The following is a 12702-nucleotide window of genomic DNA, read 5'->3' as shown; positions in this document are numbered from 1 at the left end:
TGCATAATCTCATAGTTACGGGAACATGTATCAGTCATGAAGAAAGTAATAGCAATATACTAAACGATCAAGTGCTAGGCTAACGGAATGGGTCATGTCAATCACATCATTCTCCTAATGATGTGATCCCATTAATCAAATGACAACACATGTCTACGGTTAGGAAACATAACCATCTTTGATTAATGAGCTAGTCAAGTAAAGGCATACTAGTGACTATATGTTTGTCTATGTATTCACACATGTATCATGTTTCCGGTTAATACAATTCTAGCTTGAATAATAAATATTTATCATGAAATGAGGAAATAAATAATAACTTTATTATTGCCTCTAGGGCATATTTCCTTCACCCCACACAACAGAAAAGATCAATTGCAACGGTTTAACAAACACACTAGTAGAAATAGAATATGGTAGTTGATGACTTTTTGCACGCTAGCATGAACCACAAACAGTTTGACAATTTCGCTCACCAACAAAAGGGAGTTTATTCTTGCTAAGAATCTGATAACCAGTGGAAAAAGACGGATGGCCTAAGCGATTATGCCACCTTTCTGAAGAGACTCTAATGGCTCCAAAGACTTGTTTATTGAACTTGCAAAGTGTAGGAATCAATGGGTAGAGACCGTCCACGCATCTACCGTGATAAAGAACCTTCCGTGTTGCCTGATCCTTGATCAAAAAGAAAAACAGATGAAATTCTATGAAGACCCCATTATCAAGAGTGATTCTATGAACAGAAGCAAGACTTTTTGATGCATGTGGAACAAGTAGGACATTATTGAGATGAATATCGCTATGAGGTGTTCTAATAGTAGATTGACCAACGTGGCTTATCATCATACCTTGACCGTTTGCTGTGGTGTTGATTTGATCATGGTCGGGGTACTTCTCTTGCATGGTCAACCTTTCCATGTCGGGGTGATGTGCTCAGTGGCACCGGTATAGACATACCAGTTTGTGTCCACACCATAGGACATATCTGCGGCGGCCGCAACTCTCTTTTTCTGCGAGTTTTCTTCATAGCGCCAACGACAATCTTTTGCTATATGGTTAGTCTTTTTACAGATTTGACATTTGCCCTCATACTCATCATAACCTTGGAAGTTGTTGCCGCCGCCATAGCCACCGTGGTAGCCACCACCGTAGCCACCTTGGCGCCCCTGGTTGTTGTTGTAGAAGGGGCGCCCATTGTTGTTGTTGTAGTTGTGACCGCGGTCACCATTGTTGTGGTAGACAGGACCACCACCATTGCTGCCTTTGTTGTAGTTGGAGCCGCCGCCGCCGTTGTTGCCGCCACCACCACCGCGATACCCGCCACTACCACCATTGGTGGGTTTGGGCGAGCCACGTAGTTGCCTTTGCCGCCGCCGCCGCGGTTCCTCGCAGCCATGTTGGCCGAGGATTTTAAGCCACCTGCACCAGAGCCATGGAAAAGCTCGACCCACTGATCAAAGTTCGCCACCATCGCAAACAGCTCATCAACGGAGACGGGCTCGACGCGGACATCCAGGGCCGAGATGATGGGCTGGTAATCCATGTCCTGCCCCGCGATGATGAAGGACAATAGCTTCGGTTCCCCGATGGTTCTTCCTGCGGCTGCAAGTTCATCAAAAAGAGATCTCATATAACTAAAATAATCAGCAGCAGATTGAGAACCTTTGTGGGCATTGGTCAGGGAGATTCGGATGTTATTCACGCAGGATGCGGAGTGGGCTGTGAACATGTTTGCAAGGGATGTCCAAATCGCATGCGATGTTTCCATCGAGGCAACCTGTACTAGGATTTCTTTGGAGAGATTTCTCAACAGATAGGCTACAATCTGCTAGTCTTGGATCAACCAAGGAGTGTAGGTAGGATTCGGAACGATCTGTTCCTTTCCTTCAGAGTTTTTGGATGAAATTGTTTTGGTAGGTTGGGGAATTGTTTGGTCGAGATACCCATAGAGGCCGGCTCCCATAATCTGAGAACGAGCCTGGGCACGCCATAGGATGTAGTTGGTGCGGCTGAGGGGTTCAGAGATTGTGTTGTTCAAGCTGGAGAAAGAGGCCGAGCTAGAGGAGGAAGACATGGTTGCGGTTGGATTATGATCTGGAGAAATTTTTTATGGCGGCTAGGTTTGATCTGGTGGAGAGCTAGATGTGGAGGAAGAAGATGGCTCTGAATACCATGTTAGATTTGGTGAAGCTTCTCAACACCCATACATGGGTGCCCGCATGTATTTATTGATAGATCGAGAGTTGGGCTCTCGTAGGTTTACAGAGATACGATGGTTGAACCGTAGAGAGGATTACATGGGGAGATAGAGAGAGAGAGAGGAGATAAACGAAACCAATCTCAACTACTCCTAATCCTATACGTGAGGCACAAGTACTACAAGGCTGTCACGTATTACACAATATTTCCGACAGGGATCAGCTCTGCCAGTCTGCGTGAACTAATTAGCTGGATGTCGGCTGTTGCAGATTGTCATGAGAAGAATACTCCAAGCCAAGATACAAGAATCAACCTCCAAGATTTCCCCAAATCAATTAACCAGAAACAGGATGAGCACTTCCTGTACAAAATTGAGATTGAAAACACATTAGCACATTGGAATCACTGGGTGGGAGAGGCAAATTGTAGGGGAAATAAATTCTGCAGGAAAGACGAAGATGAAGAAGCAACCTAACGAAAAACATATTTTCACACATGCGCATGAACTCAAGCATGTGTAGGTTTCCAGTAACGTACCTGGATTAATCACGAACGGTAAGTGATGTACTGAATCACCTGCTGGACCCCGCAAAAAAAGGGAATCACCTGCTGGAAGCTGCGTCGCCGCCATCTCCCTGTGTCTAAATCACCTGCTGGAAGCTGTGTCGCCTTGCTCTACATTAATCGGCCATGCCCACGTCGAGCCAGCCTGCATCGTGCCGCTTTGCGAGTAGAATCACCGCACTTCGCACGCCATCGGCACACCCCCGCATCGCATCCGCCTCGTCCGCATAGGCCAGCCTCGCTGGCTTCTATTCCCTCTCCCGAACAGATCGATTGGATCGGATCAAATAGTTGCTGGGAGCTGCGTTTTGATTTTCGGCCGAAAAAAATGAATTTCGGCCAAATTTCGGCCGTCTCGCTAGGGCCCGATATATGGGCCTATCGGCCGAATAATTTGGCCCAGTTTAAATTTTTTTTGCCCGGCCCAGCTTCGAGAGCCTTCCAGTTAGGCTTCCGCTGAGACAAAACCACGAACCCACGCTACCTAACCCTAAATCGCTCTTTCCCTGTCCGTCCTCCTGTGTGCGGCGCCGCCGCTGCGCACAGGCCACATCTCCTTGCCCTCCTCGACATCTCCGGCCAAGGCGCTCACTTCTCCGGCCCTCCTCCACATCTCCTCGCCTCCACCCCATCCACTTCCTGTCGAAGACTGCAGCAACGGAGCTCGGCGGCTGCGGCCCTTCTCCAAGACTGCAGCATGGTGCTCGGCGGCTGCGGCAACGGAGCTGATGGAGCGCGAGCCGACCAGTTCAACGGAGGCAGTAGCACGGGGCAGCGGCAGCAGCATGGAGGGCGTCCGCTTGACTGGAAAGGTACAAATGTTCTTGATGCAGTTTCAGTACGTGTATGCAGTTTCAGTTCTTGAGCAATTTCAGATCGATGTTGCTTTGTTTCTTGGTTATAATCTGTGTCTGCTTGTGCTGCTTTAGATTTAGGAGAGGTCCCTGGTAAATGGCTCAGCAAATGCATATATCATACGGGGTTAAGAAAAAGTGAGTCTTGATGAGTTGAACGTACAACAGTGAGATTATTAATCTGAAATATACATGCATCTGGTAGTCACCAAGGAGTCTCACAATGTTTTGGTTTGGTATATAATCTGAAACACACATGCATCTGGTATTCACTAAGGATGCTCACGATCTGGTACTATTTATTTTGGTCCAACAAAAAAGTGGGTTACAAACGTTATTCTGAACATCCTAAAATATATAATCGTTCCATAGATCTGGGGTGTGTGCTTGTTTTTGAGCTGTTGAGATGATGCTTGTGTGCAATATTAAAGTTTTTTTCATCACCTCCAACCACTCGCTTGTATGTTTGCAGAAGCATCTCATGTTTGAATTGATCATTTATTTAGATCTATAGTACGTCCAATAATAATTCAGTTGTGTTGTGTATTTAACTAAGTAGATGTTGACCGATGGTTAATTTCAATGTTCAGCGGTACCATTAAGTGGTGGTTCTAGAACTAAGCTTCGCAGTATCTTTCTCAAGAATAGATTATTATTTTTGACTTGTCTTTTTGGCAAACTAGAGCATCAGGTTGTATTTAAATTACTTATTCCTTAGTATCTAAACTAGAGCATTAAGCTGTACTGTTTTTGTTCCTCATTCATGCGAGGACACCCAAGTAAGCAAGGGTTGCTTCTCTAGTTACCTACTCTTCATAACTGACCGTTGTTCTTTTGTCATGTGATTTTGAAGAGAATGTATTTGTTGATAGTGAGAGTGAGGATAATGATGGGGTGAGTGAGGATGGGGAAGATGCTCCATCCATGCATGATCAGCAAGAGGCGCAAATGCAAGTGGAAAAAGAGACACAAATTCAAGTGGAAAAGGACGCACCTCCAAGAGATGGCAATTTGGAGACCCGTAGATCTGTACGGCTTGTCAAGAAGAAGACCAAGGGCGTCAACAGCCTATACCCTGTTGCTTAGAAATCTGTTGGCATGTCTCTTCTTTCTAGTGTTTTATGATTCATGATAATTGCTTAGAAAACTTTACTTACTTGGAGCTGCTAGTTTCTTAGATGTATACACTTTCTATCCATGCCTAGCCTTCGTTGTCATGTTAAGCAATGTATTTATGTTATCTTGAAATGTTACCACTTGACTATTGTTGCACTAGACACCTCCATGTTAGTCCATTTTATTTCATTATGCACAAAGTGGAAGAAGAAAATTCTGATGTTGAACTACATCCATCCTGATTTTCCTTTTGTATGACAATTGACAAATGGCTAGTCCAAGCCAACAGAGGGCTGTTTGTGTCTATGTTGTTTTCTTTGTATCCTTAGAGTTTTGTTGTGCTCGAGTAAAAACTGTAAACTAGAATTCATCATTCTAGTATATGGAGGCATTTAACCTTTGCTCCTGAAGCTTTTTGGTGAATAAAAAACTATATTGCTGTAGTAGATTTGTTATTTGATTCATGAGCATGCATAAATTTGACTATTGTTCTACTAGCCACTTGTCCTGTTAGTCCATTTTATTTTTAATGCACAAAGTGGCAGAAGATAATTCCGATGCAGAACTACCTCCATCCTGACCCTTCCTCTGTTTTCTCTAAACCATAAATCGCACTTGAAGAATAACTAAGGATATCAAGAAGCTTTTGGATGTAGGCAAGCTTGGAGCTGCTGTTTCAATGTCATACTTTGATAGTTGCCTTTTGGAGCTGTTGTTTCTATGTGTAATACTTTAAGTCTGTTGGCCGTACCGGACTATTTAAACTCTGAACTATGCTGTGATGGTTGAACTGATGTTGGACTGTTAAGGGTTATGTTGGAGGCCACTTTATAACTAATGTGTGCCTGTTATGTTGGACAGATGCAGTTTTATTAATCCCTAGAGCTTATTTGCTGAAATTTACATGATCAAACCTGATGGTTGTTGCGCTGCTATATTTGTGGCCTGTTTTATTTCAAATCTTGTTTGAATTTCGGCCAAATTTTGGCCAAATTTTGGCCAAATTTTCAAATTTTGATTTTGAAATTTCGTCCGAGATTTTGCCGAAAAATTTAAAATTCCCGAAATTCGGCCATTTCGGCCAAGGACGAAAAAAAATACAAACCGAAAATCAAAACACAGGCTGGGTGGAAGCATATATACACATACCACCTAGAAACTCAAGTTTCTAGATGAGTCGTCAGCCCGGCCATGAATGCGTGCTTTGATACAAAAATATGATTGCATGTTTGAAGTCTGAGCGGAGTAGTTACCAGCAGATGAGGCGCCGACCATTAGAAACGGACCAACCTACCGCGCCGCTGGACCGACGGACCACGGAGGCGATGTACGCCTCGTCCGTGCAAACCCAGCGCAGCCGCCGATGCAATCCTAGACCGTGGTCAAGCCGCACAATCGGAACAGAGGAGGGGCATGGTCGCGACCGGTTTTAGGGTTGTATCTTTTTGCGTTTTACAATTGGGCATTGCGTTGGAGGGGTGGTACTACAGGCCCAGTAGGCCAGTAGGCCCAATTGAACCTCAGACGCCTAAAAAAGCTGCTGGAGCAGCGGCCCGAGAAGGCTAGCCCAGCCTGGCGGGTGATTTAGTCTGTAAAGAAGGTTTAGGTCGTCTCAAAAAAGAAGAAGATTTAGGTGGGATTAAGAGAAAATCCGACGGTAAAAAAATGCTAAAACTGTCGATCCAACGGATAAAAAGGTTAATGGCCTGAGAGGGCTGGAATAGTGCTCGGTTGTAATGTCTTTAAATTAAATAGGCTTTGGAGCCTCTATTGTTTTCTAGTTCTAGTTCTAAATTAGAGTTGATCTAATTAGAGCTAGACCTAGATCTCTCTAACCCTCATAATAAAGAAGCCCTATGCGGTTCTCTTCTTCTCTATCTAATTCTCCGGCAAAGATTAGCTCTGGACAGCGAAGCGCTGCCAGATCGCCAAGCCTATACACTTGCAAACTGTAGATAGGCCGTGCTTTCGGTCTTCGATTAGAGGAATCGTTCGTGAACGATTTGAGCAACTTCAAGTACGATCTACACTGGCTCTTCTTGTTCTGCAACTCGGCGTTGGTAATGATGCGATCTTAAACATTAATGCGTCTTCATAGTGTTTCTGGTTTGATAACAGGACGATTTTTTTCTACTGTGTTTCCTAACAGAAAATGCAGTATCTAGTTTTTGCATGCCTAAACGCCTTTTTTCTTTCCACGGTTTATTCTTGCGCTATCTCAACTATTTCATCCATATACTGGTCAACTACAAAAGGCCCCCATTGGCATCAAACAATATACTGTTGGATGAATATAATGCTTTTTCATGATGCAACTTGATCTTTCGTCCCTAAGCTTGCAGATGTCAATGTGGTTACGATGAAGTGAATTTTTCGGCACAAATTCAACACAGAGTACCTTGGCATGTTTTAAGGCATGTTGGTTTGTTCGCGGATTCACACAACAAGAATGCATTGACTATGGTGAACAATCTGTTCGTCGTCAAGCAAACCACGATTTGAGTTGTGTTGAGCATTGCTACTTCAAACTCATGGCATGTACATCAATTGGACGTCAAAACTTGAATTATAGTCTTGAAATTCTAGGCCGAGCAAAAATGTTGAATTGTGATGCCATTGCCACACTAGTTCACACATGCTCCAAGCTTTCCACCACCGCCAGCAAACCACTCTCCAATGCCAGTCTTTTCCAGCATCTTGCGGGTGCTTTGCAATACTTAACACTGACACGCCCGTATATTTCATACTTTGTCCAACAAATCTTGCTATTCATGCATGATCCACGTGGCATTCACATGGAATTGGTGAAGCGCATCTTGCAGTATACCAAAGGTATATCCCACTTCGGACTTCAATTGTCCAAGTCACACTTGCATGAACTTGTGGCATATTCGGCCACTGATTCGGCGGGCTTTCCCAACACACTTTGATCTACACCCAGATTTTGTGTGTTCCTCGGCTCCAACCTGATTTCATGGTCCAAACCACAGTGTCCCATTCAAGTGCCTAAGCAGAATATTGTGCGGTTGCTAATTGTGTGGTTGAGTCCTGCTGGCTACGGCAGCTTCTTCACGAGCTTCATCGCCCACCAGACCGTGCCGCTCTTGTCTATTGCGACAACATAAGTGACATGTATCTCTCCAACAACCCGGTTTAGCACCAACTTACTAAGCATGTTGAAATTGATCTTCACTTCATTCGTGACCGGGTCGCTCTTGGCGAGGCCAGGGTTCTACACGTTTCGTCAAGCTCTCAATTTTGCAGATGTGTTCACAAAAGGTTTGCCAACGCATGTCTTCCTGGTAGCGTTCTGGCTGACGGGGATGTTATCTTGACATTGTAACCCCCGCAAAAGAAAAACAATTGACATTGTATGTGCCCAGTCCATGTGTTGTACTTTATGTAGTCTCTTGCTCATGTACTCGATCTCATATTCTTTATGTGACTGCATTGTTTTGTGATGAGAATGGCCCAGAATCTATGTGGGTTAAAAATGCACAATGCTTATTATGTGCTTGTTATCAGTTGTGAAATGTTTTTTCCCCTCTTGCATTACCTTTTCTTTTGAGATAAATCCTCTTTTTTTTGCGGGTGGAGATAATCCTCTTACATTACAAGAAACTTGCGAAGGAACCTGGGCCGAGCCCAGCTCAGCTCAACTCGACTTCCCTTTTCCCTCTGCCGAAAGACCTACACTTCTACCTCACCTCCGCCGCCACTGCATCTAGGGTGAGCTCCCGGCCGGCGTCCTTGGCGGAGGTCGCAACACCAGGAACGAAGCGTCCCCGCCGCCGCCATCAGCACAACTCCCAGCCGCTGCCGGCGCGGCGACCATGGCGGCAGAAGGAGCAACTCCTCTCCTCAACAACCTCCCAGATGAGATCGTCATCTGGGAGATCCTCGTCCGCCTCGACCCCAAATCGCTCCTCCACTGTCGCGCCGTCCGCCGTGCCTGGCGCTGCGCCACGTCCTCCCTCCCTTCCTCCTTGCCCACCATGCCCGACAACCCGCCCTCCCCATCTTCTCCAGCGGCAGAGACAGTCACATCCTCTCCATCGACCACCGGGCCGCTCAGCCTCAGTTTCACATGGTCGCCCGCCATGACGAGCCCTTCATTTTGGAGTCCTCCTGCGATGGCCTCCTCCTCTCCAGGACTCACAGGCCTTACTGGAGCCCGTCTGGAACCTTTCATTCTGAAAGCAGCCTCGCCGTCTATAACCCGGCCACAGGTGAGCATGCGTACCTAGGCCTGCTACCGTGGGGCTTCAGTATCTTGGGGATGTACCCACACCGCCCTACCGCCGAGTACCGGCTGCTACTCACCAACTCCAGGGTTCCTGAATACCAAATTGGTTGTTATGTCCTTACGCTGGGCTCCGACCAGCCATTGAGGTACATTGGGTGGCTGGAAATAGTAAAAGCGTTGTGCATCGAGACACCGCCCGCCCTATTTCGTGATAGCCCTGCATTGGTTCCCAGTGAAGCATAGAAAACATGTATTGGTATTCGACACCGAGGCCGAGTCGTTCCGGCACATGCGTGCTCCATTTGTTCTTGGCGGCGGTGACTCTGGCCTGTTGGAGATGGATGGCACACTCAGCATCCATAGCCTTGATGATGACACCGAAATAGTTAATATATGGGTGTTGCAGGATTACAGAAGCGAGGTTTGGGATTTGAAGTACCGAATCAAATTGCCAGCTGCAGAAATCAGGGAGCAGTTTGAAGACAGTGCTGAAAGTTGGGATTTGGACGTTGTTTCGCAGGATGGTGACGTCTTCTTGCTGGTCAATTTTGGTGGGTGGCTGGTTCGCGTCGACAGTGATGGCAAATTGATTGACAGTTTCAGTTATGGTGATAGAGAACTGTGGATGTATGAGTATCGGCTCAAACAAAGTCTTGTCCAGCATACCTTGTTTCCTCGCCTTTGATCTGATGGCTGTTGAGTGAGATGGTGCTTCTTTCTGCCTAGCTGTCATTATCCTCATGAGCTGCACTATCTATGGATAGGTCCAAGTATGTGCATTGATGCATACCCTCTCCGTTTCTAAATATAAATCTTTTTAGAGATTTCAATATGGACTACGTATGGATGTATGTAGACGTATTTTCGAGTGTAAATTCACTCGTTTTGCACCATATGTAGTTCATATTGGAATCTTTAAAAAGACTTATATTTAGGAACGGAGGGAGTATAAGTAATGATCAGAAGCTCTGGCTGTAATGAAATCTATGCTTTTCTTGGCAACCATTTGGCTGAAGTGGCTACCGTGTGTGAAGGTGCTAAAATCAAGTTCTCATTGTGCTCTTCTTTGGAAATATTTGCCAATTGGTCCCCCTCATGTGTCTATTTTCTAGAGCTGAGTGGTTTGGCTTTGCTTTATTTTAATTATATTGTGATCTTCTTAGTACTCTGTTGTTAAGACTATCTATATCTCTCACGTCACCATTTCTTGAACTAAAGAATTGACTTTACCTTTTCATCTAGTGGTCTTCTTAATAAACAATATTTAGGGAGTTAATTTCCTGTTCCTATCTTATGAAACAATGTCCCATATTTTACTTGTTGACTTGCAAGCTGCATCTGATTTTAAAAGACCTTGGAATACTAGCAGCTATATTAAATGATTGTATCATAGTCAACTGCTGAATGAAATATTCTGTCATAATTCATTTTTCTTCATGAATCAATTGCATATTGTTAGGTAGGTCTTACGGATACTTTAAGCTCATCATTATAGTGAGAACCTGACATGCTTATATTTTTCGCCTTCCAAGGAGCTGCAGTAAACTGCAACCTATTTTTTTTTTATGAATGCCATTTTGTGCTTCCGTCCTGACTCCATTTTTATGTTGCATTGCTTGGACTGATCACTTACTGTGTTACTTTTCCTGCTAATCATTTTTAGAAATGGTGCTTCATTAGTTGAAGGAACAAAGTTGTACTAGTAAGCACAAGAAAGGTTTGTCATTGTCAAGCCCATGTTCCCACATTGAGTTCATGTCTCAAGCAGGACAGCATGGGCCTGTTGTGTGGCAATACATGTGTAGAAGTAGGTTGAAAGCCACTCTGATCATTTGCTTCGGATTTTAATTTTAGAAATATGTCAGTCCAGTATGTGGGCCTGCTATTTTACAATGGCAATCGCGAAGTCTCTTCACCTAAAACTGCATTCCATCCTCTTTGGTCTGTGCTCTGTGTTGATTGGATCATACTATGGAGCAAAATTGTTCAGAATGAACATGATCATGGAGATGTAAGGCAAGAGTAATCTGAGAATTCAGAGTAGTAGTTGGAATATTGACCAGTGGGCGAGAGCTGCAGGTGATTCATGGAATGGAAGGCACATGCACAACTGCTGGTTCTCTGAAGGGCCAATGGCCGAACTTTTATTAGATAGAAAAGAGAGAAATACAGTCTGGTTAGCAGTCTAGGCGCACTAGAGCTGAAAACCGAAAAATAGAATACGAGTTACAGCGGTACAGAGACTGCCCCTGGCTACAGCTTAACCCAGGTGGCATGCAGAACCAACTAGGCACCGAGGTCTACAATGCATCCCGCCGATCGCCAAACGGCAATGTCTTCACAGGCCAGATCCAGCACCATGTCCGCGCTGCTCGCTATCTGATCGAATATCCTGGAGTTCCTTTCCCTCCACAGCCGCCAGTGCATCAGAATAGCAATAGTGTCAAAATTACGACGCGTCATCTTGGGCACTCCGGCTCTGGCCTGAAGCAATAATGTCTTCACAACTGCCGGTTCTCATTGTACATCTATAAATTCTTTGCCTGGTTATATATCTCTTGGAGATCATTGGTTGTGATGTTGGTGACTTTTACAGTCTAGCATGACCTCAGAGTTCACAAATTGATAGTTAGATACCAACCAGAGTATATAATCCACACTTTCCAAAAATCCCAGATGAAGTTTACCCTCTGCCTGCTTGCACTGATGGCTCTTCGGCCTTGACAGTTGAGTTGTATGGTCAGTTAGAAATGCTCTGGAAGCATCTAGTTGGTTTTATAACTGTAGTGCTTTGCTGCTCGCATGACATGGTATTCCCCTCGCGTCCCCGCGGCCTTCACTAGGTTACACCAAGATGATACAATGTAGTAATTAATGGGGAGGAAAACTCCTAGTTACAAGCAGGCTACTGGTAAATAATGCAGAACACAGACGCATTCAGGAAAAGAAAAGAGAAAAGGAGCTTCCACAAATGAAACCTCCAGCAAGAATAAAAAGTCTGCTGATCTGCCGATGCTACGTGCAGTCTTCATGTTGTAGGAAGTAATGTAGACACTATACAGATCCATGGTTAGCTCAGTTTTCAATTAACAAGATAGGGACTCTTCCTTTTGAATCTGTAAGTAATATCCGCCAAACGATGAATATTTAGAACTGTTTAGCTATGGCAAACTAGCAAACCCAACCAACGTTTATTGTGACTCACTTTCCCTTCTTTTCAGAAGTGTTCAAATAGGAATTTCAAGCAGTTATATTCTAGGAAACAGGACCATAGAAGAACCTGCAAGTTTTTGGCAAGTCACAATTAGTATCTACTGAACACTGCAAAGATTCCACAAAATCTTAGGGAACACCACAAATATAAGGTGCTTATTTGAATTATTAGGCCAACAATATGGTGAATAAGCCAGTTGAAACAAGGACAACTGCACAAGTGTCTGTTCAAACGCTTTGATCCCCTATCCCTATGAATTCCAGTATTTAAAGGGCCCGGGAGGAAACGCTTTGATCCCCCTATCACATGTCATGTCATGCTGCAATTCTACCTCTGAATCTTGTTTCCCGTAATCCCATAGTACAATCTACACTATATCAGTGCGGCAACATATAAGCTGAATCAACCGAGAGATAATTGAGTAAGCGCTTTCCTTAAAACGAAAAAGATAGAATTCCAGAAGCCAATCAAGGATATTGTTCTTTCAGAAGCTTGTACTTTCTTTTCAG

At 44.5% G+C, this 12702-nt stretch overlaps 1 protein-coding gene and 1 pseudogene across 1 annotated transcript; both read left to right on the top strand.

Annotated features, from left to right (window-relative positions):
- The first annotated feature begins 3239 nt into the window (after positions 1 to 3239).
- On the top strand, positions 3240 to 5636 carry LOC123066477 (uncharacterized). Its single transcript, XM_044489549.1, has 3 exons — positions 3240 to 3575; positions 4471 to 4713; positions 5355 to 5636. Exons 1-2 carry the CDS (start codon positions 3461 to 3463, stop codon positions 4701 to 4703), a joined length of 348 nt encoding a protein of 115 aa, XP_044345484.1. The 5' UTR covers positions 3240 to 3460; the 3' UTR covers positions 4704 to 4713; positions 5355 to 5636.
- A 2798-nt stretch (positions 5637 to 8434) lies between these two features.
- LOC123066476 (uncharacterized) lies at positions 8435 to 10008 on the top strand (annotated as a pseudogene).
- Positions 10009 to 12702: the final 2694 nt, after the last annotated feature.

This window comes from Triticum aestivum, chromosome 3B, assembly GCF_018294505.1.
Source record: "Triticum aestivum cultivar Chinese Spring chromosome 3B, IWGSC CS RefSeq v2.1, whole genome shotgun sequence".
Lineage (NCBI taxonomy): Eukaryota > Viridiplantae > Streptophyta > Magnoliopsida > Poales > Poaceae > Triticum > Triticum aestivum.
Note: the sequence above shows the minus strand (reverse complement) of the source record. Positions and strands in the feature narration are given on the sequence as shown.